The sequence below is a fragment of the Clarias gariepinus genome, chromosome 15 (assembly GCF_024256425.1).
Source record: "Clarias gariepinus isolate MV-2021 ecotype Netherlands chromosome 15, CGAR_prim_01v2, whole genome shotgun sequence".
NCBI lineage: Eukaryota > Metazoa > Chordata > Actinopteri > Siluriformes > Clariidae > Clarias > Clarias gariepinus.
Genome location: NC_071114.1, coordinates 21,995,684 through 22,022,120, shown reverse-complemented (window position 1 = coordinate 22,022,120; position 26,437 = coordinate 21,995,684). Strand labels below are relative to the sequence as shown.

The 26,437-nt window shown below is 40.4% G+C and overlaps 2 protein-coding genes across 2 annotated transcripts; both read left to right on the top strand.

The window, feature by feature from the left end:
* The first annotated feature begins 8,293 nt into the window (after positions 1 to 8,293).
* On the top strand, positions 8,294 to 18,571 carry snrpa1 (small nuclear ribonucleoprotein polypeptide A'). Its single transcript, XM_053513300.1, has 9 exons — positions 8,294 to 8,467; positions 13,035 to 13,182; positions 14,977 to 15,055; positions 15,325 to 15,371; positions 16,129 to 16,231; positions 16,829 to 16,908; positions 17,271 to 17,346; positions 17,434 to 17,527; positions 18,251 to 18,571. Exons 1-9 carry the CDS (start codon positions 8,386 to 8,388, stop codon positions 18,400 to 18,402), a joined length of 861 nt encoding a protein of 286 aa, XP_053369275.1. The 5' UTR covers positions 8,294 to 8,385; the 3' UTR covers positions 18,403 to 18,571.
* Positions 18,572 to 19,878: 1,307 nt separating this feature from the next.
* Positions 19,879 to 26,231, top strand: selenos (selenoprotein S). The gene is made up of 6 exons (XM_053513301.1): positions 19,879 to 20,122; positions 23,069 to 23,197; positions 23,280 to 23,386; positions 23,999 to 24,088; positions 24,191 to 24,263; positions 25,336 to 26,231. The coding sequence occupies exons 1-6, from the start codon at positions 20,032 to 20,034 to the stop codon at positions 25,413 to 25,415; spliced, it is 570 nt and encodes a 189-aa protein (XP_053369276.1). The 5' UTR covers positions 19,879 to 20,031; the 3' UTR covers positions 25,416 to 26,231.
* Positions 26,232 to 26,437: the final 206 nt, after the last annotated feature.

Sequence of the window (26,437 nt, the reverse complement as noted above, 5' to 3'; positions counted from 1 at the left end):
TCCTTGACATGAAGGATGGGTCATCCTCGGCATGCTGATGGAGTTCTTGGTAGACTTTGACACCATGTTCCTTCTGCTCCTGGATCAGCAGCCTGAGGATGAACTTGGCAGCAACACGGCCCATGTTCAAATCACACCTGAGGATTGCCTGATCTGTTCTGTATGACAATGGCAGCAATGTTGTGGATTGTTCAATCATCATGCACAAGTTGGCAAATAGTTTAACATTTTCGGGGGTTAAGCTCATTGATCTCTCATCATCTTCCAATGATGTTCTTCCACTCTTCAAGCCGGCGTACCACTCAGAACATCTCGAATGACTCATTGCAGCATTGCCGAAAACTTCTCTTCTGCATTATAGCCGATATGGGTAATGTCTATTTGCATGGCTCCTGAGGTACACAGGACGATGTCTTTTGTCTTTTGGCACACTGACTTATGAAGGTCAGTGCACCCTGTGCTGCCATCAGTGTAATCTAATGACAATTTGGACATTGACGCAATTTTGTATTTTTGCCGCTCTACACCAGCACAATGGCTTTGAAATGACCAAAGTTAAGGTAGAAAGACTCAGAAACAACTGAAGAAAGGTACAGTTAATACCTCAATAAAAGGTAGCCTAGCATTTAGGGATTGTTCATGCGTTCCAGACTTCAGCATTAATTAACTGCAATCCAAGTAATAAATCTAATCCTAATATTTACAATGATGTTAGGTTGTCCAATTACATTTGGAAACAAATTGTGAAACAAAAGGTACTGTTATCATAAAACAGTTAATGTATATATTTTTAATAAGAAGAAAATAGTGGTGTACAGAGGCAAAAATACAAAAGTAGTCTCATTATTCAAACATATATGGACTTGAAATTACATGACAGTGGTATTCTGTTTTAGCCCACATGCTCCTCCACTTGGTCAGATTTATAACTACAGTTCACGTTTCACACGCTGTGACCGTCATCACTTTCTTTCAGCACAAAATCTGGTCTGCTTTAGCTTTGCATGCCCAAGATTAAGATAGCTGTTATTCATTTCTTGTGGCTCTATCCCTCCTTTTATCAAACCTATCACGTGATACGTCTTGTTCATGTACTATCTAGTGTTACTTAAAGATTCATTAGTTAAGATGACTAGCCAAGAAGATAAAGAAGAATCATTTTTCATAGAAACTTTGTAAGGTGAGGTAAATGGGTCAACCTTAGATAGGAAGAACATTTAAAAAAGTTTGGGTTTTTTTGTACTTCTGAGATATAAATCAGCCCTGTCTGGAAGGCAGCATAAGAACAGCTGTATTATATTATCTTCCATGTTTCCATCTGTCCAGAATTTTCTGTTCACTACCCGAGATATAGACAGAATTGTTGCTCGTTTGAAAATCTGCTAAAACAGACAATGACTTGTTCGTGTCAGTAAATAAAATAACTGTATTGTGAAATATAAAACCATAGTGAAGCTTTAATTTGCCCTTGCTCCGTATGTCATTTATGGATTACAAGTCTAAATGGAAGAAGTGGAATGATGAATCTATTCAAGTGGACATACTGCAGAGAAAAGCTGTCTAATTGGCAGAGAAAAAGTAATGAGGTAATGACGGCAATCAAGACATAATTATGTTAATCGGCGCATGTAGTCTGTCCTGTTCCTCCAAGTGATACTATGTTTAGCTGTACAGCTTAACGAGACTACATGAGTTCATTCCGAATCTAAAGCAAGGAACCAGATTGCACCGCGGAAACAGAATATACCTGCGCTCTGGTCAGTCTGGTCAGAATAATACCAAGCGGCAGGTTCCCTGGGTTCCAAAGGACTGAGTGAGATTACTTGTGTGTACATTTTTGTGTGAGACAAACCAAACTCAAACTTAAAAATTGCCAAATTAAAAAAAAAGTTTCAGAAATGCCAATTTTCTTTGTATTCACAAAAAAAAGTCCAGGTGATGACAGATCTTTGAGAGGAAGAAGAATGGCACAGGATCATTTTGCAGGGCTGAATTAATGCTTTTAAAAAGCATAGCACACCACGCCGTCCTCGATTTTGCCTCTTTATCAGCACAAATTATCAGGGTTTATTCTTCGTATATTCATTCAAAACCACAATAACCACATTGCAATACTCTTACTCATCATCTATACTGCTTTATCCTGTATACAGGGCCATGGGGGGCCTGAAGACTTGGGACACAAGGTGAGGGACACCTTGAACGGAGTGCTAATCCATCTAAGGGCACACACACACACACTCACATGCTCATTCACACACTACGGGCAATTTGGAGGAACCTGGAATACCAACCAGAGAAAACCCACTAAATTCAGGTAGAACATGCAAACTCCAAGCACACAGATTTGAGACGAGACTCGAACCCGAACCCTGGTGGTGTAAGGCAAATGTGTTAACCACTAAGCGCCACTGCAATAATTCTAATAAATTCTAGCAAATATGTTAGTCCTTTGTTTAAGTAGTGTTTAAAAAGAGGATTGTCCAAATTGTTATGTTTTAAGATGAATTAAAACAAGACTTATTTTGTACTTTTTGTGTCCGCCACATTAAATACACTTCCCGGGACATGTTTTAAGCGAGAGACATAAACAAACACACACATGCATAATGTGTCCTATGACTGTTTTGAAGTTTTTCAGCAAAGAGAGCATATTTAAGCGAGGGGCTCTAAGTTGCATGTGTCCTGGATATCAGAGGAACCAGTCATTCACATGCAAATCCGACAGAAACATGGAGATGGACAGACGATAGGAAATACACTCGCGTTTCCAGTTGAACCAATGGGTTCTAGGAGACACAAACTGTTTGCATGTACATTCATCTTGGTAGCATGTCCCTATAATTAAATCCAATACATGCCACATTCTTGACTTTGGACACCTTTAACATACCAAAATACTCAGAATATGATTCATGATGTGTTCTTATCAATACATAGTTATAGGATGTAATGTTATAGTTCAACCCCTGTCACAATCCTAAGGGTCGTGCTTATATTTAACAATATCATCTTAAGTCAATTTGTTAGATGTTCCTCAAATCTCAGTTCCAAGGAAACGTCTACGCCTTCAACTGCCTCTATCCAACAGTTGATGCACACGTCTTAAAGTTGTGAGGGGAATTACCAAAATGTTTTGTAAAAAAGCATTTAAAATGCAACTAAATTTTGGCAGTTCAAATTTTCCAGCTGTCTGAATAGATAAGACATCGTCAAGGTGAGTTCCTTCTAGTCCATGTGAAGATAAAGCAGAGAAACGAGAGCTCTGCTACATGTTAAAATGCTCACAAGTGGACACTTATATGGCAGACACATCACCTTTATAGGGGTGGACTAATCGCATTCTGTAAAAGCCTTGGGGTTAACAAGATGGCTGGAGTTATCAAAGTATTAGATCATTCAGAAAGAAGAATGTTAGAGGGGAGAGGGAGGGGTTATTTGAAAGGACAGTGAAAGAACGGACAGAAGCTGAATCTTTGGACCTGAAAGAGAAATGTTACTCAGGTGTATTATTATTATTATTATAATTATTATTATTATTATTATCATCACATTGATCATATACCCCTTATTAGTCAATAATTCTTCATATTTTAAAGGGAAAGTCACCTTTGTCCTATAATGTAACATTTTTATTCTGATGGGAGTGGTCTTTTCAGGTCTGTTCACAACGTCTCCCTTGATTGTTTAATGAGGATCAACATGATGTACATAAATCCTAGACTCTCATAGTTTCCAGATCTCAACCCATCTAAACACCTGCAAGATATATTAAAGCAATGTGTTAGACTATCTACTACCATAATTAAAAAAACACCAACTGATGGAAAATCATTTAAACTAATGGTGTTCATCCATCCAGTAGAGCCCTGAAGACTTGTGAAATATACAGTATGCCAAAGTGCAATGAAGCTTGTAATACTACTAGACATAGTATGCAGACTATACTTATACAAACATTGATACAAATCAGGGTTGGAGTGGATCCCAATGATGTTTCAGAATGATTAGGCATGATGAGAGAATACAACCTGCAGTCTATTACAGATACCATGCACACACATATTCAAAAACTCAGTTACACCTAAGGCAATTTAATGACAAAAGATCTACCCACCAGCATGTTTTTAAAAGATTGGAGCAAACTGGATTACCTTGAAAAAACTTGCACAAAAATGGTACACAACCCTTCCATTTTTTCCGGGCTTGGGACCGGCACTGCATCCAGTGGCTGGGGTTTGGTCACTGGCTGGGAATCCAACACGGGCAAGTTAGTCCTGTTTCTAACAGTGCTATTTGCTTATACAGTAGGTTTAAATAATTATTGTAATGGCTTGCCCCATGCTTGGTTGGTTTCCTCTGGATGTTCCAGTTCCCCTCACAGTCCAAAGACCTGCAGTTTAGACTAATTGGCATTTCCAAATTGCCTGTAGCATGAGAATGTGTGTGTGAGAGGGTGTATGTGTGTGTCCTGTGATGGATTGGTGTACCCCACCTCATGCCCTAAGTCTCCTGGGATTAGCACCAGCCCCCCCCCCTACCCTCTATACAGGATAAAGTGGTATAGATGATGAGTTGGTTGGAACCACTGGCTGGACAGAATTCAATGAATTGGCAGTGCTTAGATATTGGCCTAAAGTAAAATCTGCATCATAAATCAAATCAAAATGTTGAGTAGAAGTGAAGTTATGAGAAGCTGTGTGCCAGATTACCTTACAGCATTTAGCATCAATGTGATAGTTTATTGTGTATAGACAGAGCATACAGAAAAAAAAAAAAAAATGACAGTAATGTACCTACAAGCCGCCATAACCGCCAAGTAATGTAAATGAAAGTGCAACACAGCATGGAGTACTTCAAAAAAAAAGGCAAGTAGTCTATGAAAACTGAACCTTCAATGATGAATGGACAGATCAATATAGGTTTACTCTTCATGCGGGAAGTTTAAAACCAGTTTGTCTCATAGGTTCCAAAACCGTGGTGTGAAGTGATGTGAAGCACCACTATAATATAAAACAGAGAGCCCAGTGTATTAAAATGCTGTGATGTATAATTAATAATCAATGCGTAATAATTTTACAGTGCTATTCAATTCACCTGGTGGTGGTGTTAATGTTATGGCTGATCGGACTATATAAGGAATGGCAATAGTGAACAATAATAAACTCTGTTATTTCATTAGGAGATCCACTAGCTTACATTTGTTTTTATTATTGTTGTTATTATGTTAGTTTGACATGTTTCTATTATATCAGATCGCTGACTGACTGAGCAGGACTGATTGTTATTCCTGGGGTATATTTTCATTGCAATGGAACACAAGGTGTTTATGCTTCCTATATTCTTGCCAGTTCAGAGAGAGTAGAAAATCCATTATTTCTGGACAAGAAGTTCAACAGAGCAGAACCAGCTCGGTAAATCCCCGCTGACTTTAAAAAGAAGAGCTACAGAAAGAGGCGATGCGGCCGAGCACATGGTGAGAGACAAAGAGACAAAAGCTTCCTGAGATTTGAATTCCTTTCTTTTGATTCCTTTTTGATTATGTGCTTATCATTTCTGAGAGGCGGAGGAATCTGTTATTTTGGGAGAAAATGACTGAAAGGGAGCCTCTATGAGGTGTGTGATATCATCAGGTTGTCCCTCGCCGACCAGCGTCGCTTTCTCTTTACATTATTCTACATATATTTAAAATACATGTAGTGCCCGAGGTCAGACAGTGACATGAAGAAAAACAGTAAAGTTTGAGACATCGCATTTAAATGCAATGCGAGTCCTGATGCCTCCGAGTCATGAGAGAGAGTGAACAAGAATGCCTCAGACGCTCTTCAAAGTCAGATTTTCATCCATGCATCCTACACCTTGTTTCTACACTTTTCATTTGCGGTATCGACTGATTCATTTTCAATTCTCCCAAAAGCTTAGGTTGAAGTAGAAAAAGTCCAGACAGAAATCTACAAAGATGTTGGCGATCCTTTGTGGGGAAGATAGCCGATTGCACTGACGCTGGATGAAATTTCCCTCTTCCACCCAAACTTTATATGATATTATACGGTGGTGAACCCGGGGGGTCTGTTTCTGTCCTTTTGTTTATTGGAGAATAAATCTCAACCCCTGCTGACTGTTTTCCTGGATTTTGTCCAGTCGTCCCGTTATAATAAATTTTCCTGCAGTAATATATTAAACTCCGTTTCCACCTTTACTACAACAAGCAACATCTGCCAGCCTCTTTATGAACCTGTCACAGCTGAAGGCAATGGCTAGTCCTAAAAATGTCCAGCATTTTTCCAGTACCAGGGGGAAATGATGGAACAGCTGGCCTAGCGATTTAACATGCTGTTAGATAAAAGTTAAAACGCATATGAGTTGTATTTTTTTTTACTATGACGATGAATGAATGTCAGATCATGTGTTTAATATCAGAGTGTAACCTTGTGGTGCAGGAACATTAACAGATGTGTTAGGCAAAAAGGGAATTGTAAACTCATGAGCTTTATTCTAAAAAGCTTATCCTACCAAGACTGAAAAAAAGTTATATTTCAGAAGGGTCACATTATTGGCCGACATCAAGCAAAGAAACAACTGAGGTGATTAAAAGATAAAATTAGTGGAATTGAGTTAAAAACTCACTCACTCACTCATCGTCATTACCGCTTAATCCTGTATTCAGGGTGCCTGGAGCCTATCCCAGGAGACTTAGGGCACGAGGCAGGGTACACCCTGGAAAAGGTGCAGGAATATATACATACACTCACACACAAAGGGGCAAATTAAGATGAAACCCACTAAGCACTGCGAGAACATGCAAACTCCATGCACACAGACTCAAACCGGGAGTCGGGAATCAAACCTAGAACCTGGAGGTGCAAGGTGACAGCGCTAACCACTAAGGCACTGTGCCGCCCTCATTTATTTATGTTCAGTTTAAATAAATTGCAAAACTTTTTCATGCCAGTGTTAGAAAAATGTTCATTTTGCTGTGACTAATGTGCCGCTAATAGTGCTTGTCAAAGTTTGGACACACCTAATTTAATGTTATTTGTTTGTTTGTTAATTTGTCTGTTAAATGTTTCATTTTTTACATTCTAGAAGAGTACTGGAGATTTCCAAAATGTGAAATAACACTTTGAGACACAAAGGTCAGCTGTTCTGGGATAGTTCTTGCAAGAACAATATCGTCAAGTGCATTTGCAAAACCAATCAAGTACCATGATGAAACATGAAGAGCCAGACCTAAGCAAAATCAAAACTTACCTCTGTTAAACTAATATTGTAAGCTAACTTACAATAATTGCCGAGACAGCAAATTCAGGTCTCACTCACTCATCTTCTATACCGCTCTATCCTGTATTCAGGGTCGCGGGGACCTGGAGCCTATCGGCATGAGGCAGGTTACACCCTGGTCAGGGTGCAAATCCATCTCAGACACACACACACACCACTTACACACTACGGGCAATTTGGGAAAGTCAATTAGTCTAACCTGCATATTTTTGGACTGTGGGAGGAAACTCACTAAGCACAGGGAGAACATGCAAACTCAATGCACACAGAGACAGGAATTGAGCCTGGCCGGGAATCGAACCTGGACCCTGGAGGTACGAGGCAACAGTGCTAACCACTGAAGTTCAGTTCTATTCTGTTTTGAAGATATATTGCTGAGTATCCCACACTCTTGCTACCTGCAGGCACACACTCACTCACACTTTTACTACCAGCAATTTGCAAATATCAATCAATGCAGGTCTTTGGAGTATGTGGGAACCTGGAGTAGCCTGAGGAAACCCACCAGGCATGAGGAGAAAAAAAACACAAACACACAGACGAGAGGTGAGATTCAAACACTATCCCTGGAGGTACGGAGCGACAGTACTAACGAGGCTAGCTAATGCGAAATCTAGGAAATTTTACATAATGTCTGACTTCTAAGATATTCATTCATTCTAAGTAATGAGTAAATAATGAAAAGAGGTGCGACATCACTTCAGCTTTTAATTTACTTAAAATAAAAAATTCATTATTTATGAATTCATTCATTTTTTTCATGAATTTATTCATTATTTTTCATTATTGGAAAAAGCAGACGAATATCCACAATACTCTTTAGTGGATTAAAGCTGTACTTATTAAAGTGACGATGATTCGTTTCAATAAATATGATAAGAAACACACTCAAAGAAAATCTTGTACACGTGTACAATACCGCTCCAGTCCAGCAGGAGGCAGCACTGTAGCCATGACACTCTTAGCGCCATTAAATCCGGAAGTAAAAAGAGTGAGTTGCGTTCCCTCCTTGCCGTAGCGTGTTTCAGACGTTAGCATTTGTTCTTCTGCGCGGCATATTTGGAATACACGTTTAAAGGTTTTTTTTTTTTTTGCTTCGTCGCCATGGTGAAATTATCGGTAGAGTTAGTGGAGCAGGCTGCCCAGTACACTAATCCGATCCGAGACAGAGAACTGGATCTCCGAGGTAACGTATTTAGCTAACGCCGAGTTAGCAACCAGCTTAGCACAACAGCGGTTAAATTTAAACAGCTTCTACTGGTTAATGGAGTGCGCTGTGTGTGATATGGTAGTTGTGGCTTTGTATCCGCAGTAGTGCGTGTGTGTAGGGAAGAATAAGACATTTAGTGTTCACTGGTTAAGTAGTTTCAGTTGAGGAGACTCTGCTATACAGAGTTAGCCTGTATTGTTCATCCGCTTTTTTTAACTAGCGTTCAGTGTGTTTCTCTACGTAACCCCTCTCTCTCTCTCCTTCTCTCCCACACTGCCCCGTGTAAACCCTCTCTCTCTCTCTCTCTCTCTCTCTCTTCCACACTGCCCCGTGTAAACCCTCTCTCTCTCTCTCTCTCTCTCTCTCTTCCACACTGCCCCGTGTAAACCCTCTCTCTCTCTCTCTCTCTCTTCCACACTGCCCCGTGTAAACCCTCTCTCTCTCTCTCTCTCTCTCTCTCTCTTCCACACTGCCCCGTGTAAACCCCCTCTCTCTCTCTCTTCCACACTGCCCCGTGTAAACTCTCTCTCTCTCTCTCTCTCTCTCTCTTCCACACTGCCCCGTGTAAACTCTCTCTCTCTCTCTCTCTCTCTCTCTTCCACACTGCCCCGTGTAAACTCTCTCTCTCTCTCTCTTCCACACTGCCCCGTGTAAACCCTCTCTCTCTCTCTCTCTCTCTCTCTCTCTCTCCTTCTCTCTTCCACACTGCCCCGTGTAAACTCTCTCTCTCTCTCTCTCTCTCTCTTCCACACTGCCCCGTGTAAACTCTCTCTCTCTCTCTCTCTCTCTCTCTCTCTCTTCCACACTGCCCCGTGTAAACTCTCTCTCTCTCTCTCTCTCTCTCTCTCTCTCTTCCACACTGCCCCGTGTAAACCCTCTCTCTCTCTCTCTCTCTCTCTCTCTCTCTCTCTCTCTCTTCCACACTGCCCCGTGTAAACTCTCTCTCTCTCTCTCTCTCTTCCACACTGCCCCGTGTAAACCCTCTCTCCTTCTCTCTTCCACACTGCCCCGTGTAAACCCTCTCTCCTTCTCTCTTCCACACTGCCCCGTGTAAACCCTCTCTCTCTCTCTCTCTCTCTCTCTCTCTTCCACACTGCCCCGTGTAAACCCTCTCTCTCTCTCTCTTCCACACTGCCCCGTGTAAACCCTCTCTCTCTCTCTTCCACACTGCCCCGTGTAAACCCTCTCTCTCTCTCTCTTCTCTCTTCCACACTGCCCCGTGTAAACTCTCTCTCTCTCTCTCTTCCACACTGCCCCGTGTAAACCCTCTCTCTCTCTCTCTCTCTCTCTCTCTCTCTCTCTCTCTCCTTCTCTCTTCCACACTGCCCCGTGTAAACCCTCTCTCTCTCTCTCTCTCTCTCTTCCACACTGCCCCGTGTAAACCCTCTCTCTCTCTCTCTCTCTCTCTCTCTCTCTCTCTCTCTCTCTCTCTCTCTCTCTCTCTTCCACACTGCCCGTGTAAACTCTCTTTCTCTTCCACACTGCCCCGTGTAAACTCTCTCTCTCTCTCTCTTCCACACTGCCCCGTGTAAACCCTCTCTCTCTCTCTCTCTCTCTCTCTCTCTCTCTCTCTCTCCTTCTCTCTTCCACTCTGCCCCGTGTAAACCCTCTCTCTCTCTCTCTCTCTCTCTTCCACACTGCCCCGTGTAAACTCTCTCTCTCTCTCTCTCTCTCTCTCTCTCTTCCACACTGCCCCGTGTAAACCCTCTCTCTCTCTCTCTCTCTCTCTCTCTCTCTCTCTCTCTCTTCCACACTGCCCCGTGTAAACACTCTCTCTCTCTCTCTCTCTCTCTCTCTCTTCCACACTGCCCCGTGTAAACTCTCTCTCTCTCTCTCTCTCTCTTCCACACTGCCCCGTGTAAACTCTCTCTCTCTCTCTCTCTCTTCCACACTGCCCCGTGTAAACCCTCTCTCTCTCTCTCTCTCTCTCTTCCACACTGCCCCGTGTAAACCCTCTCTCTCTCTCTCTCTCTCTCTCTCTCTCTCTCTCTCTCTCCTTCTCTCTTCCACACTGCCCCGTGTAAACCCTCTCTCTCTCTCTCTCTTCCACACTGCCCCGTGTAAACCCTCTCTCTCTCTCTCTCTCTCTCTCTCTCTTCCACACTGCCCCGTGTAAACCCTCTCTCTCTCTCTCTCTCTCTCTCTCTCTCTCTCTCTCTCTCTCTCTTCCACACTGCCCCGTGTAAACTCTCTCTCTCTCTCTCTCTCTCTCTCTCTCTTCCACACTGCCCCGTGTAATCTCTCTCTCTCTCTCTCTCTCTCTTCCACACTGCCCCGTGTAAACTCTCTCTCTCTCTCTCTCTCTCTTCCACACTGCCCCGTGTAAACCCTCTCTCTCTCTCTCTCTCTCTCTCTCTCTCTCTCTCTCTCTCTCCTTCTCTCTTCCACACTGCCCCGTGTAAACTCTCTCTCTCTCTCTCTCTCTCTCTCTCTTCCACACTGCCCCGTTTAAACACTCTCTCTCTCTCTCTCTCTCTCTCTCTCTCTCTCTTCCACACTGCCCCGTGTAAACCCTCTCTCTCTCTCTCTCTCTCTCCTCTCCACACTGCCCCGTGTAAACTCTCTCTCTCTCTCTCTCTCTCTCTCTCTCTCTCTCTCTTCCACACTGCCCCGTGTAAACCCTCTCTCTCTCTCTCTCTCTCTCTCTCTTCCACACTGCCCCGTGTAAACCCTCTCTCTCTCTCTCTCTCTCTCTCTCTCTCTCTCTCTCTCTCTCTCTCTCTCTTCCACACTGCCCCGTGTAAACCCTCTCTCTCTCTCTCTCTCTCTCTCTCTCTCTTCCACACTGCCCCGTGTAAACCCTCTCTCTCTCTCCCTCTCTCTCTCTTACACACTGCCCCGTGTAAACTCTCTCTCTCTCTCTCTCTCTTCCACACTGCCCCGTGTAAACTCTCTCTCTCTCTCTCTCTCTCTCTCTCTCTCTCTCTCACACTGCCCCGTGTAAACTCTCTCTCTCTCTCTCTCTCTCTCTCTCTCTCTCTTCCACACTGCCCCGTGTAAACCCTCTCTCTCTCTCCCTCTCTCTCTCTTCCACACTGCCCCGTGTAAACCCTCTCTCTCTCTCTCTCTCTCTCTCTCTCCACACTGCCCCGTGTAAACCCTCTCTCTCTCTCTCTCTCTCTCTCTCTCTCTCTCTCTCTCTCTCTCTCTCTCTCTCTCTCTCTCACACTGCCCCGTGTAAACCCTCTCTCTCTCCCTCTCTCTCTCTCTCTCTCTTCCACACTGCCCCGTGTAAACCCTCTCTCTCTCTCCCTCTCTCTCTCTTCCACACTGCCCCGTGTAAACTCTCTCTCTCTCTCTCTCTCTTCCACACTGCCCCGTGTAAACTCTCTCTCTCTCTCTCTCTCTCTCTCTCTCTCTCTCTCACACTGCCCCGTGTAAACTCTCTCTCTCTCTCTCTCTCTCTCTCTCTCTCTCTCTCCACACTGCCCCGTGTAAACCCTCTCTCTCTCTCCCTCTCTCTCTCTTCCACACTGCCCCGTGTAAACTCTCTCTCTCTCTCTCTCTCTCTCTCTCTCTTCCACACTGCCCCGTGTAAACCCTCTCTCTCTCTCTCTCTCTCCTTCTCTCTTCCACACTGCCCCGTGTAAACTCTCTCTCTCTCTCTCTCTCTCTCTCTCTCCTTCTCTCTTCCACACTGCCCCGTGTAAACTCTCTCTCTCTCTCTCTCTCTCTCTCTCTCTTCCACACTGCCCCGTGTAAACCCTCTCTCTCTCTCTCTCTCTCTCTCTCTCTTCCACACTGCCCCGTGTAAACCCTCTCTCTCTCTCTCTCTCTCTCTCTCTCTCTCTCTTCCACACTGCCCCGTGTAAACCCTCTCTCTCTCTCTCTCTCTCTCTCTCTCTCTTCCACACTGCCCCGTGTAAACCCTCTCTCTCTCTCTCTTCCACACTGCCCCGTGTAAACCCTCTCTCTCTCTCTCTCTCTCTCTCCTTCTCTCTTCCACACTGCCCCGTGTAAACCCTCTCTCTCTCTCTCTCTCTCTCTCTCTTCCACACTGCCCCGTGTAAACCCTCTCTCTCTCTCTCTCTCTCTCTCTCTCTTCCACACTGCCCCGTGTAAACCCTCTCTCTCTCTCTCTCTCTCTCTCTCTCTCTCTTCCACACTGCCCCGTGTAAACCCTCTCTCTCTCTCTCTCTCCTTCTCTCTTCCACACTGCCCCGTGTAAACCCTCTCTCTCTCTCTCTCCTTCTCTCTTCCACACTGCCCCGTGTAAACCCTCTCTCTCTCTCTCTCTCTTCCACACTGCCCCGTGTAAACCCTCTCTCTCTCTCTCTCTCCCTCTCTCTCTCTCTCTCTCTCTCTCTTCCACACTGCCCCGTGTAAACTCTCTCTCTCTCTCTCTCTCTCTCTCTCTCTCTCTCTCTCTCTCTCTTCCACACTGCCCCGTGTAAACCCTCTCTCTCTCTCTCTCTCTTCCACACTGCCCCGTGTAAACCCTCTCTCTCTCTCTCTCTCTTCCACACTGCCCCGTGTAAACCCTCTCTCTCTCTCTCTCTCTTCCACACTGCCCAATTTAAAGCCTATGGTCATGTTCCTACAGGGTATAAAATCCCGGTTCTGGAGAACCTCGGCGCCACTCTGGATCAGTTTGATACCATCGACTTTTCCGATAATGAGATCAGAAAACTGGACGGGTTTCCACTGCTCAGGAGACTCAAAACTATTCTGATGAACAACAACCGCATTTGGTGAGTGTGTGTGTCTGGTGGAGGCAAGAAAGAAGACTAGCATTAGATCGGAACAGAGAGATGAGCATTACACACAGCATTATGACATTGTGTGAAGATTTACACAGATGATAGATTTTATTTTTTAAACTGTTATGATGTATGATTACAACCAAATTAGGTGTAACTCATTAAGGTGCATAAAAATATTTTTAAAAGAGTAAGGGTAATTATAATGAGTACAAGTGTAAAATTATGAAATCAGATATTTCAGTCAGTTAAGATCTTAAAGCAGCTAAAATATTTTACAAAATATTGCACATGTTAACAGTAGTTTATTTCTTTGAGATTTTGTTACAATAAAAAAAAACAAGTTGACACTTTTACGGTCATTTGCCATAATTATTTCTAAGCAAACTCGGACAATAATTAACTCCTACCACATGGGATGCCAGTGTGTGAATAGTAGTGTGTGCCATCTTTTGGGTTATAAAGAAACAGTAACTTTTTACTGCCTCAGCACACACACCTTCTTAAAAAAAACTAATTGGCATGTACAGTGTGTTTAGACTGGTGTACTTAGTGGGTTTAATACTAATTTGCCCACAGAGTTCGGAGAAAACGGATTGCCACGCCTCTGCAGTATATCAAGTGTGCCTACTACTGCTTTATTAGTGCTGGGACTCCTAAACTGCTGTACATGCAGAGCAACTTAATAAATATGTCCACTCCACTGTGTAAATATCTGCGATCAAGTTAAAGGCCCAAAATGTCCTGAAACAGGTTGCTGGTCTGAAGCACAAAACCGAGTAGCTTTTATTGTTACCTGTTTATAAGGAAAGCGTAAGTTTCTTTTATTACACGCAGCTGTGCTTATTGGAAAAAACGTAGACTTGCATATCTGGCAATTCTAATTAACAGTAATACACTTTATTGATCAGTTTTATTTGTGGGCTTAATGAGATACTTGAGTGCAATACCCACTGCTTATATCTAACAGCGTTGTTGTAGAAGTTCACATTGCAAAGACAAATAATTTGTGTTTTAAAGAATATATTTTTAAACATGTACACAAGGAGTTGAGACTGAGCTTTGTCCTCTTGTTTAAATGGGAAGGATGAATATTTACAAAATGTTACATTAGGTAGCACTGTTTGTCACACTCAGTGAGGGACAAGGTTTTTTTTTTTTCGACTTGCAGTTTTATAACAAATATTGTGCAGGAGTGTTGAAACAGTTTCATGAGTATTATAAACCGATACTAATTATGGTGCATCTTTACAGACGAACAGTTTGTTTTTGATGCCAGCAAGGCAACTGATGTATTTAATCTATCAAAAACCTGCACCTTACTGTAACTAGTGTTAGAGTAGCTGTGCTAAGCTGTCACTTGCTTTCATTTCCTAATTACCACTTATTCAGTATGTTGATTTTAACAGCTGAGTAAATCTAAAAGCTGCTTGGCGAATTTGGCAAAACTGCTTTGAAAAAAAAGAAAGAAGAAGCAGCAGCAATGAGTGTGTGGTTGTTCTCCTGTTTAGAAAGAAAATCGTCGTTAACACTTTGGACAAAGTTTTTAAACAAATAATTACAATTCTAGTTTTAATTTTAAGTAAATAAAAATGAATTAATATAGCCATTGAAGCTGGTATGTTAAAAAAGAAAGAAGTGAAACTATTAATCTTCTTAATAAAAGCCATTAAGTTGTTCATAATTATTTTTTCCAGTACTCTGACGAATGTCATCAGGTTTGATATTTGAACTGAGCTCACAGTTTCAGACATGACCGTTGATGCTGATGTGCTTTTCTTGCAGCCGGATCGGTGAAAATCTCGAGCACTCGTTGCCCAATCTGAAGGAGCTAATCCTTACAAGCAACAATATTCAAGAGCTGGTGAGTGGAGTAATGCTGGAATGAATTGTGTGCTGATCTGTAATTCTGTTCTGTCTCACCACAATGCCAATGATTTTTTTTCAGATTATATAGACTACTATTTTCTTTTTTCACTTCTTTCCCTTTGTGCTCATAAGATCGGCATGTTTTTTTTTTTTTTTTTCCTTTTTCCAGCTAAAGTAGTTAATCCTTTAGGAGCCCCTGCTTTAAAGCAGGCACAACTTCTTATCAGGCTTTTTAAACAGACTGTTCTTGTTTTTGTTAAACAGGGTGATCTGGATCCTCTCGCTTCAGTAAAGACCTTGAATCTTCTAAGGTACAACTTATGATCACCAACACAGCTCTGCATGGAGCGGTTTGACTTGTTTTATCCCCATGATTTCATCTTTGAAACTGTCGGATTAATATTATACTGCAAGCAGAATAATCTTTGTACCAGTTTCTTTTCACTGGAGGTTTTAATTGAAAAAGTAATTAAATTTAAAAAGTACTTTATGGTATTTCTTCTAATTAACAAAAGGTCTGTAATGGAAATGTTTATATATATGTTTTTCAGGTTAACGGGGTGTTTTATTTAGGTATATTCTGTTTGTAATGGTTGAGCTGTGAAATTTTAAGCTGAGTAACATGCTCTTTAAACTTTTCTGGAGTATGACTTTATTTATTTATTAACCACAGTTTGCTCGTCACTTTACACAGAAAAAAAGAGGAGAAGAAAAGCATAATAGAGACTTTAAGAGCTTACTACCAAGACCAATGAAAAATTTAAATCTTCTGATCACAAATAGCAAAAAATCTGTTTGCTTTCAGTATTAAGTCATTTGGTGCATACATCCCTGTGTATGAGCTGATAATGCAGAAACAATGATGAACAAGAACATTAACATTATTTCATTACTCATGATTATCTGATTGATTATTGCGAAGAATGTAAATGTAGCTGGGGCATTTTGGCTGAATTTGAGTAGTTAATAAAAGTTCAGCATAAAGTGCAAATAACATGGAAAATATCATGAAACCCCCTGTTCTTAGTAAAAACTAAACATTTACTGGAAATTGTGTTTTCTCTTCAGTCTCTTAAGAAACCCAGTAACCAACAAGAAGCATTACAGGCTGTATGTCATCAACAAACTTCCACAGATCCGTGTTCTGGATTTCCAGAAGGTGAAATTGAAGGTAAGGTACAATGCTGAAGGTGTTTATTGGAGGACAAAATATCAGGCTTGTTGTGAAAGGATGGATTCTATTGGAAATGTTGTTTCTGGATTATCCCATTGATCGATTGCCCAGTGGCTGCAAGCTGTCAGTTTTCAGTTTGATTGTCCAGACGATTAGTTTTAGATATTCTATTCAGATATTTCCAGTCAGATAAACATTCACAAGCTCCTAAGTGCTTTAACAGAAAATTTTCACTCTAGTATTCAAGGTTTGTGAGTCAGATGAGATCTGTTATACTAACTATGCCACATTTTTTAGAGAAGGTGCTTTCTGTTTGCCTCATTTTCAGTTTTATTTTATTTGTCAAAAAAGAAAAAACAATGTTTAATCTGGGGCCCTCTTTTGAGATTTGTTTGATTGAGAAATTTTGGAGAGCCTGTAAATAGTTATGTAACATCTCATATTTAATTATAAATAATCACAGCACATAACCATTATTTTTCAATCTGCCGTTCCAAACTAAACCTCTTTAACTGTTCCTCATTTTCTTTGGAGTCAATTCCCACAGGATGCTTTAGTGCTCTTTTCCTTTAACTTTGTGATGTATTGTCGCAGGAACGTCAAGAGGCCGAGAAAATGTTCAAAGGCAAACGGGGCGCTCAGCTTGCAAAGGATATTGCCAAGCGCACAAAAACGTAAGACGAATGCCCTTGATCAAGCACAGCTTTTCTGAATCACTGGACTTAAAGTGTGTTATCAGACCTCAGTCATCTGATCCGAATAGTTTCCCTGAAAGCTCAATTGGTTCTAACTAAAACTTTTAAAGCAAATCCCACACTATCAAAAAAAAAAAAAAAAAAAGAAATCCTGTCAGCAGTGTATTCCAGAAGAGCTGGCTCAAGGCATTTTCTCTTTGTATCAGCTTATTAAGACAAATGATAAGATGCACAAGATACTACACTTGGTAATGATTGGAAGAACAGTGGTTAAGAGGCTAAAGGAGCAGGTCTGGATGAACAAGCTGCTCAGAACCTGTGTGTGAATGTGTTCTTTTTAGGTTCACGCCAGGAGCTGGACTGCAGGCTGAGAAAGTAAAAACGGGGCCTTCTGCGGCAGATGTGGAAGCCATAAAGGTCATTGATTTGTATGTGTTATGATATGGAATATGGATGGGATTTCTTGCGATTGATTAAACAGCAAAAAATATGTCTCGCCCACAGGCTGCCATCGCAAATGCCACATCGCTGGCAGAGGTGGAGAGGTTGAAGGGGATGTTACAGTCTGGTCAGATCCCTGGGAGAGAAATCAGACAAGGTAACACATTGGGGATTACCAATGATACTCTAATTGCTTGTGAGTTTTTGTGAGCAGGAAAGAAGTCACCTCAGTGACCTCATTGGTGGAAGTAAAAAGTCTTCGCATCGGACATCCAGTCACAATAAGTATCTAAATCTGTTTAGTACTTGAAACCATCTTATATTCCCTCTGATAAATATAGCTCCACCTAAATCGAATTGTAAGTTCACAACCTTTTCTCTAAGAGGGACAAAACTTTGATGCTGGAGATTCCTTTCATAGTTTTTGTCACATACACAACCATACACAGTATAATATAATATTCATGCTTATGACTCTGTGCTGTAGAATAGAAAGATTTGACTGAAATGAAAATATTAAATACAATTAAAGATTTTATTTCAAGAACAAAAAAATGATGGAAATTTACGAAAGTTACAAAATGGAATGAAAATAGAAATATATAAATTACAAAGGAACAGAATGTACAAAATGAAAGTGTAGACTGTGAGGTATTATATAAATATAAATATGTAGATGTAGAGATGAATGAAAAATATGGTGTGTGGAGTATTTATAAGCAGGAGTATTTGAACACAAACTTTAAGTGTTTTTGTAAAGAACCATATTCAAGCATTAATCAGTGCTATGCGATTGTGCAGCGAAAAAAAATTCTATGCAAACATGAATGTTTGCTTTGAGTCATTCATACCGTGACTTCGACTTTACTTTATATTTCAGGCGCACAGAGCATGGTTGAGGAGGAAGAGGAAGATGAGCCTGAAATGGAAATGCAGGAGTCTGTGTCGATGTACAGCGGTGCCGGTGGAGATGAGATGGAAGACGATGGAGCGGATAATGCAGAGGAAGACATGCGTGTTAATGGATCGTAGTTCATTTCCTGTTGTATGGATGATGGTTTGGTGGTGCAACTTTCTCGAGTTTGTGTATAAATATTGAACAGAGTACTTTGTATGTTTTTTTTTTTTGTTTTGTTTCTTTGTGTTAAGTACATTTAACCATTTTTTAAATGATTTACAATAAAATTAATTGCTTCTTTCATATTATGAGTCCTTGTGTAAATATTTACAATTAGATTTCATTTTTCAAAATAATCCATTACGGTCTATCCATCTACAGTATACTTAATATGAACACCAACATGGGAGGTCTGTCTAATGAACATGGCTAGTATGATAACTGCTTATAATGTCACTTCTACTCAACATTTTCATTTCATTGATGGTGTGGGTTTAACTTCAGGTAAATAATGTCAGGACATACTAAGTTCTTTCAAAGTTTCACGATTTTCTGTTCACCCAGTTTTGCATGATGCTGTGACAAAATCTGGCTGGACAGACATCCAGACAAATTTTTCTGGGACTGGTTTTGTGTCTCCAATATATAAAATATAAAGATATAACTGAAAGAGCGAGTTCTGGCCAATGTACAAACAAAAGCTCTCTTCTGTTTAAATAAATGGTGTGGTGTGCTGTCTAATACGATAGCCATGGAGATTGAAACTTAGCTACCATCAATATTATTTATTATAAATAACATTTACAAGTATTATGAAAGGCCCAAGTTCAATACCCACCCAATGCAGTGCCGGTCCTAGGTCCGGATATAATAGGAGCGTTGTGTCAGAAAGGGTATCTGGCGTAAAACCTATGTAGAGTTGTGCGGATCAGATGGTCTGCTGTGGTGACCTCACGATGGGAGCAGCTGAGAGAACAACAACATTATGTAGTCATCAAAGTGTTTTTAGTTAATATCTAGATAAGCAGTTGGCGGCAAAGTGCTAAGCAGAGGTCAAAGGTTCGATTCCCACCTCAGACCTGTGTGCATGAGTTTGCATGTCCTCCCTGAGCTTGGTGGGTTTGCTCTGGGTACTTGGGTTTCCTCCCACAGTCCAAAGACATGCAGATGAGGATAACTGTTGCTCCCAAATTGCCCGTAGTGTGTGAAAGAGTGTGTGGCTTGTGCACTGCGAAGGATCGGCACCCTGTCCAGGGAGTACTTCGGCTTGTGCCTATGGTTTTTTTAGGATAGGCTCCAAACTCTCTGTGAGGAAAAGCAGTAAAGAAGGTAAATTAATGAATAATGAAAGATTATTTGGTTATTATAGAAAAAAAATTAAGTAGTTGCAGTTAAATTTTAAATGTAAAAATGTTAAGTATAAATTATATCAGCTTGATTAGAAACATGTTTAAATAAAAGGAACTAGCGGGGAAAAGCTGTTTAGTGTTGTTACTGAATGTATAAAGAACTATATGAAGCTTAGTGGCTGCTGTAACAATTCCAAATGCTTCGACACGCCCCCAATCATCGACGCGTTCCATAAGCCCCGCCCTTCCCAAACAACACGTCACCCTCAGTTTACGGAAATCCGGTTTGGCGTAGCTAGTTAGCTAGTTTCAGGCTGCGTTGGCTCATACGTCTCAAAATGGACAAATAGTCCTATAATATTTTGGTCTAAATAAAAGTATACAGTGATTTTTGTTATTTTTGGCCTCTTAAACATGGAGGCAAACGACGGCGCTGCTAAAATAACCCCTGGAGCAGGAGGAGAGACTCTGGAGAACCCGGACCTGAGTTTTCTTCAGACAACCGGTACATAAACACCGTGATTTAACTTTAGCAAATTTAGCTTTAGCAAATAACACGAACTATATGTTAACTAATATTCCGCCTGGGCAATATTCTGTACTAGACGCTCTTTAACATTAACCTTTACTCATTTACTCACTCAGTCACTCATCGTCTATACCGCTTTATCCTGTATTCAGGGTCGCAGGTTACAAATAAGTATTGGTTAATAAATCTGGGAATAGAATTGTCAAAAAATAAAAAGCATCGTCATCGGCTTCAATAATGCAACATTTCCCCACCCGTATTTAGACAGGTCGCGTTTGTTTTCTGTAGGTTTGATTGGCTGTTGGGGCTGTACATGCACAAATTTAGCCAATCACGGCAGTAGGAATGTTACTAGTCCGGACAGGGGGCGGGGTTTTCTCGAAAAACCGGTGGGAAAAGAAAAGAAAAGAAATTAGTCTGTTGACCCGTAGTGTGTTTGTGTGTCTAACTTCAATATGTAATATCTTCCTGAGAACCAGCAATTCATTTTTGTCCTCTGTGGGGGACATTATACTGTGGTCTTTATTTTAAACACCATGCATGCAGTGTGTTTGTTTCCTAATGTACTGTAAAGAGTACATATTGGGCTTTCTATTGATGTCACACAAGTGGGGGTGTGGCCAACAGATCACATGTACTGTCTTTCTAAATTGGCGGCGATTGCAGCAAGCACATTCTATGGCAGTATGCAGTATTCAGTGATCAAGGTCCCTCAAAGCTGGCAAAGATGAGCAAATGGTTCCTTTTACAGGCCAGTGTCCTGTGCGCCAATGTGAGCCTGGGAAACCAAATCGCACAGGTCGCAGGGCCTTTGTGTTTGCCAGTCCCAGTGGTTTGGTGCTTAATTTTGAAGTCTACAGGAGTCAAAACACATTTCAAGACAAGCAGGTGGGGATCGGAAGAAATGCTGTTGTTTGCATGGCAGGGTCACTACTTAGAGGATCCCACCTATACTTACACCAGTATTTTACCTCTATCAAAGTGCTGGATCGCTTAAAGGTATCTTCATCTTTTTTAGATTTGTAAGTCTTAAATGTCCAGTGACAATGAACAGGAGAGAGGCGCATCTCAGAGATTGCTATAACAAAATGGCTGGACAACAAGAAAGATCCTTTTACATCTTCTATTCATGCAATAGAGCCTCAGGATATCTGCCCAAGATGGTTAACAAAAGACAAGCACCATGTTACTGCATCTATACCTGTTGTTGTAATAGAGTTTAATAAAAACATGGGCGGAGTGGACCACATGATCAGCCTCTATCCGTTGTCAAGCTGCACCATGAAATGGACTGTCCGCACCATCCTCTGTTGCTTTGATCTGGCTGCCACAAACATTTAGATCCAGTACAGATCAGAACACCAGGCCTCTGGGAAACTGGCAAAAGACCAGACATTTTGTATACATATGTATCTTATTAGGGCCCAAGCACTATGACATCAGCACTATGTCATCATAGTGTGTAAAGAGCCATATGCTTTTCCTAGGAATTTTTTTTTTACCATTTTGGGCTTATTGGGGGTATCAACATGTTAAAAAAACTTATAAAAATTGGCAGACATTGAAATCTGCTGCCATTAGGATGGCAGAAAATCTGGGTCCCGGACGTGGCTCGGGACCCTCACACGAGATTTTGCTGCAGAGCTCATACACACTTGCACGAATAACAGCTTATCGAGCTAAACAAATTTCACTTTGCATGTCATGGGATCAACTCAACAGGAAGTCAGTTATTTTGTCTGCCAAAACACACCTGAAGGAATTCAATACACTCTTCCCGGGGAATTATCCCTTCGACACATGAACTGGGCCTATGTGATCTAAAGACATTGAGGATGCAAATTTTTGATATATCAAACTGATCAGCTGTGCTGATGCCTTAAACATACATGGAAAAATGGCTAAGAACCTTTTGTGGAACATTATAGTGACATCACATTGAGTGACATCACATTGAGTGACATCACATTGAGTGACATCATAGCTTTGCCCGGGTGGTGATGGCGCAGGGTGCTTGGGCCCGCTCATTGTTGCTTCCAACTATATTACTTATTATATTATATTATAATTATATAACTATATTATATATCACTAAATAGAACTAAAATTCATTGTACAGTACTTCTATCGACAAGGCAAGACCCAGTGTCCATTACAAGGGACGTGTTATAACTAATAAATAAATGACAGTTTTGAAAAAAAAAAAATCTGTGAGACATGTTTCTGACATCTCACAGACTTATGTTATATTAAAAAATATTAAATATGAAAACTTTTTTTCTTTCGGGTCTCAGGAGGATATCAGAAACTAAACGCACTCTGGCTGTAGATACTTTTAATACAATTTGTCCAGCTGTCAACAAGCTTGTGTATTCCCTCGTTAAAATATATTTCCGGCTGAGATGCAAATCACAAATGCACTGCATTTTCACATCACAAAGCACTAATAAGACGATAAGGCTTGTTCCGTGGACAATTTCTGTTACATCCTGACTCCTGCAGACCAAGAACATCCTAAAAGAGCTGCAGCTCACAATCACATTTTCACAAATGGGCTCAAATTCTCCACTTCCAACTCATCAACTTCAAGGACATGAAGATGCCTTAATGTTTCAGGGAAGATGTTCACTTACTGCCCACTCCTCACCCAGTTCCAGTTGCCTTTATAACTAGATATTATAACTGTAGATACTGTTGCATGGGTTGGAAAAGTATCTTCGTTAACTTGTCCCTTTTCTTTACATTTAGTTGATCCAAAACTGCTGTCAGTGTTGCTAAGATCTTTTTTACATATAAAAATATGCTGTAAAAATTATTAAAAAAAAAAAATCTAGCTCCACTTAAAATTAGTGCTGATGCCAGACATCTTATCTCAGACACAGATTCTGATTCTGACACGAGACTTTTTTTCCCCCCATACAGTTTCCGCTGTATTTTCTCAGTATGGATGGTTCCTGTTGGTCCTGTGTGTGGGAGTTTATTTCCTCATCCAGCACATCAGTAAAATGAGACCCAGCCAGAATCAGAGCTCAGCCTCAGCAGTCAGTCAAGGTCAGTTAACTTTTAGAGTTAAGTGGTGAATGTGAAACTGGATAAACAGGTGTTAAGCAAACTGGGTTTGACTTGTTTCTAGATCCATCGTCTGTGGTGAGACGTGAAGAGGCTCTGGAGGCATCGCGTAGAAGAATGCAAGCCGAGCTCGATGCCAAAGCTGCAGAGTTTAAAGAAAAACAGCAAAGGGTTAGCATTTGATTGCTGTAAAGAAAGATTTTTAAGCATTCTTTAGCACCAAACACCTTTTTGCATAGAAATGTTAATAAATCCTGAGCATTGAAATTATATAGATTATATTTATATTACACTGACACTAAAGATTTCCATAAATGATTTGTGTCTGTTTATTAATAGTTTTTGCGTATGTAGATTGTGTGCTGTATATGTTATTTTGACGGGCTACTATTGATATGATAATTTGATTCGAATTACAACTGGCCAGACAGTCATAGATGACGTTATAGAAAATAATCAAACATCATCTGACCCATCAAATTCAAGATTTTTACACTGCTGTGATCAAAAACTACTTAGGAATAGGTTTGAGATCCCTAAGATGCTTTTACATCAGATTACATACAGATTACTGTTACAGTTGAAAACGCATCCTTAGACTTCCATTGTAGGTATATTTGGAGTAAATGGAATAGGTTTTCTTTTATTTTCTCTACAGTGTAAAAATTGTACTTGTGCGTACAGACTACATGTAGCATTACAGATATGGCAGATAGAGAAACAAAAAAACACCTTGTGTTGAGTTGCTGTGAAGTATTTGATTTCTACCTCCTTGGCTTCTAGCTTGAGGAAGAGAAAAGACAACAGAAAATCGAGATGTGGGAGAGCATGAAAGAAGGGAAAAGTTATAAAGGAAATGCCCGACTTACTCAAGTGAGTTATAGCTAACTTCACAAGTCTAATATAACCTAAACATGTAATGTGTTTTAGGTTTGAAATTTACTCATATGTTTTTTTTTTCCTGGGTCTTTAAAGAGCAATGATGAGGCGTCTACTTCCACCACCGTGCTAAAACCAAAGACGGACAAAAAGTCTCTTCGAAGCAGTGGTAAATAATATCCCCAGAACACTAACACCACCGCCAGGTGACTTGAATAACATGGAAAATTAGACAGTACTGTGCAAAAGTCTTGCATTCTGTTTTTTTTTTTTTTTTTTGTAAAAAAAAAAAAAATTCTTCCTTTTTTTTTATTGGTAAAAAACATTTCTGATTTTTAAACATCAATATTTCACCAGAAAATGTAAAGTTACAGACAAATATTTTTTTTTAAAAAGATGCCTTTATTTGTCCTATATACTTTACAATCCAGTGAAATTTTTTTTTTTTTTTTTTTTTTTGGGTGCATATCCCAGTTGGAAAGCTAGGGTCAAAGCATAGGGTCAGGCTGTGATACAGCGCCACCGGAGCAGACAGTATTGGGAGCTTTACTCAATGGCCTTTTAACAGTGCCAACTTATTGGAGCTGAGACTTGAACTGCTGACTTTCTGATCAGTAACCCACTGAGCTAGCACTGCTCTGTTTTGTATGCCAGAAAAAGAAGCAGCAACCACTTTTCAGACAAAAAAGGAAAACAAAATAGAAACTGAGGAGTTTCGCATGCCAAAATGAAGCAGGTGCAACAGTCAAAGTTTGCAGTAGAACTCTGGGTGGATCTGCAGGATGCTCAGTACAACTTATTAGTTAATTTCCTTATAAAACTGCACAAAATGTACTTGAGACTAAAGTGTAATCACACAAAGTACTGTCCTTTATGTATATAATAAAATATAAAATATATATATATTCTATATTCTTGTTCTATTTGCATTTGCCCAAGACCTTTGCACAGTACTATATAACAGTAATCTGGTGACAAGATCATGTGTGCCCAAGGCTCATCTATACTTACGAGGACCGAAGGCCATCGGTCTGGCCACGTAATTTGCCAATATTGTAAGCACTGTATGGCTCTCTCACTCTTTCCCTCTATCATCCTTCCACCATCCTTTCATGCATTGCATTGTGCATCTCAGCACAACATCCATAGTCAGCTTTTTAGTTATTGATGTATATATTTTTTTAAATGTTCAATAAATGTAACTCTGTGGAATATGTTTGGTGTTTGTGTGGGTGTATTAGGGTATAATCCATTGACCGGTGATGGAGGAGGAACTTGCTCCTGGAGACCAGGCAGAAGAGGACCCTCAGCTGGAGGATGAGGTTAAAGCAAGTCAGAGGGACATGACCCTAGTCACCTCTGACCCTTCTAGGCATCAGAGCGCAAAAAGCAACTGAATGAAACTGTCTGCACTCATCATGGTTCAGTAGCAGTGATTTAATATGAATCTTTTGCTTTAATGTTAAGTGCAATTTCGTTAAATTATACAATGCATTTTAATCATCCCATAGGTGAGGCTTCTAAAACTTGCATTCAAAAAGTTGGATAAAGAGCTTCTAGGCTTGCTGTACTCACAATCATACATTTTAAATAAAAACAAAAATAGAGGCAGGTTGTAGGATCTGAACTGACCATGTGAGATTGACAGTTTCTAATGACGCCTCCTCATCAAAGGTACTCATTCCATTGGGGTTGGCTGATGAATTTCGGTTGTGTGTGTGAACCCATTACATCATCGAATCATTAAAATGCTGTTCTGTATGTCAAATGTTTGGACACACTAAATTAAACCTTTTTTTGTGTCAAAATTATATTTGCAATTCATTATAAATTTGAATATAGCTTTGGTCACTGCATAATCCGATGTTATATTTCATGGTTATTACATCTTCATTATTCTTCTAACTTAAGAGTGACAGAAATTGAAAAAGACCCATTAGCAGGTATGTCCAGACCTATGACTGTTACTATAAATCTGGTGGCTAAAATGTTTTTTTTGAACTGTCAAACTGTTCTTTGTCAGAACACATGGCCTTGTAGAAAGAATAAATCTTGTGAGTACAATTTTCTCAGACTACCATGAAACGTCTTTCTTGTACTTGTGTACTTTTTCATGATTAAAAAGGCTTCTCATTTACTATTTTGTACCAGTATTTACTGCTATCACTTACTATTTATTACTTAATATTGCCTATTGACTGTGTTTGAGCATTGTGAATATTACACAGTTCTATTGGAACCTTGTCTGAGAGTTCTCTGGTAATATTTAAGGATTCCTCAGCACTGATATTACACTTAAGCATTTTCACCACTAGATGGAGATAAAAAATAACACATGAAAAA

Excerpts from the sequence above, each read along its gene's own strand:
- snrpa1 (XM_053513300.1), top strand. The coding sequence starts at position 8,386 with ATGGTGAAATTATCGGTAGAGTTAGTGGAGCAGGCTGCCCAGTACACT. Across the intron at positions 15,372-16,128 it reads AAGACCTTGAATCTTCTAAG|TCTCTTAAGAAACCCAGTAA; the intron begins GTACAACTTATG and ends TTTTCTCTTCAG. Across the intron at positions 16,232-16,828 it reads TCCAGAAGGTGAAATTGAAG|GAACGTCAAGAGGCCGAGAA; the intron begins GTAAGGTACAAT and ends GTATTGTCGCAG.
- selenos (XM_053513301.1), top strand. The coding sequence starts at position 20,032 with ATGGAGGCAAACGACGGCGCTGCTAAAATAACCCCTGGAGCAGGAGGA. Across the intron at positions 23,198-23,279 it reads AGCCTCAGCAGTCAGTCAAG|ATCCATCGTCTGTGGTGAGA; the intron begins GTCAGTTAACTT and ends ACTTGTTTCTAG. Across the intron at positions 24,264-25,335 it reads AAAGTCTCTTCGAAGCAGTG|GGTATAATCCATTGACCGGT; the intron begins GTAAATAATATC and ends TGGGTGTATTAG.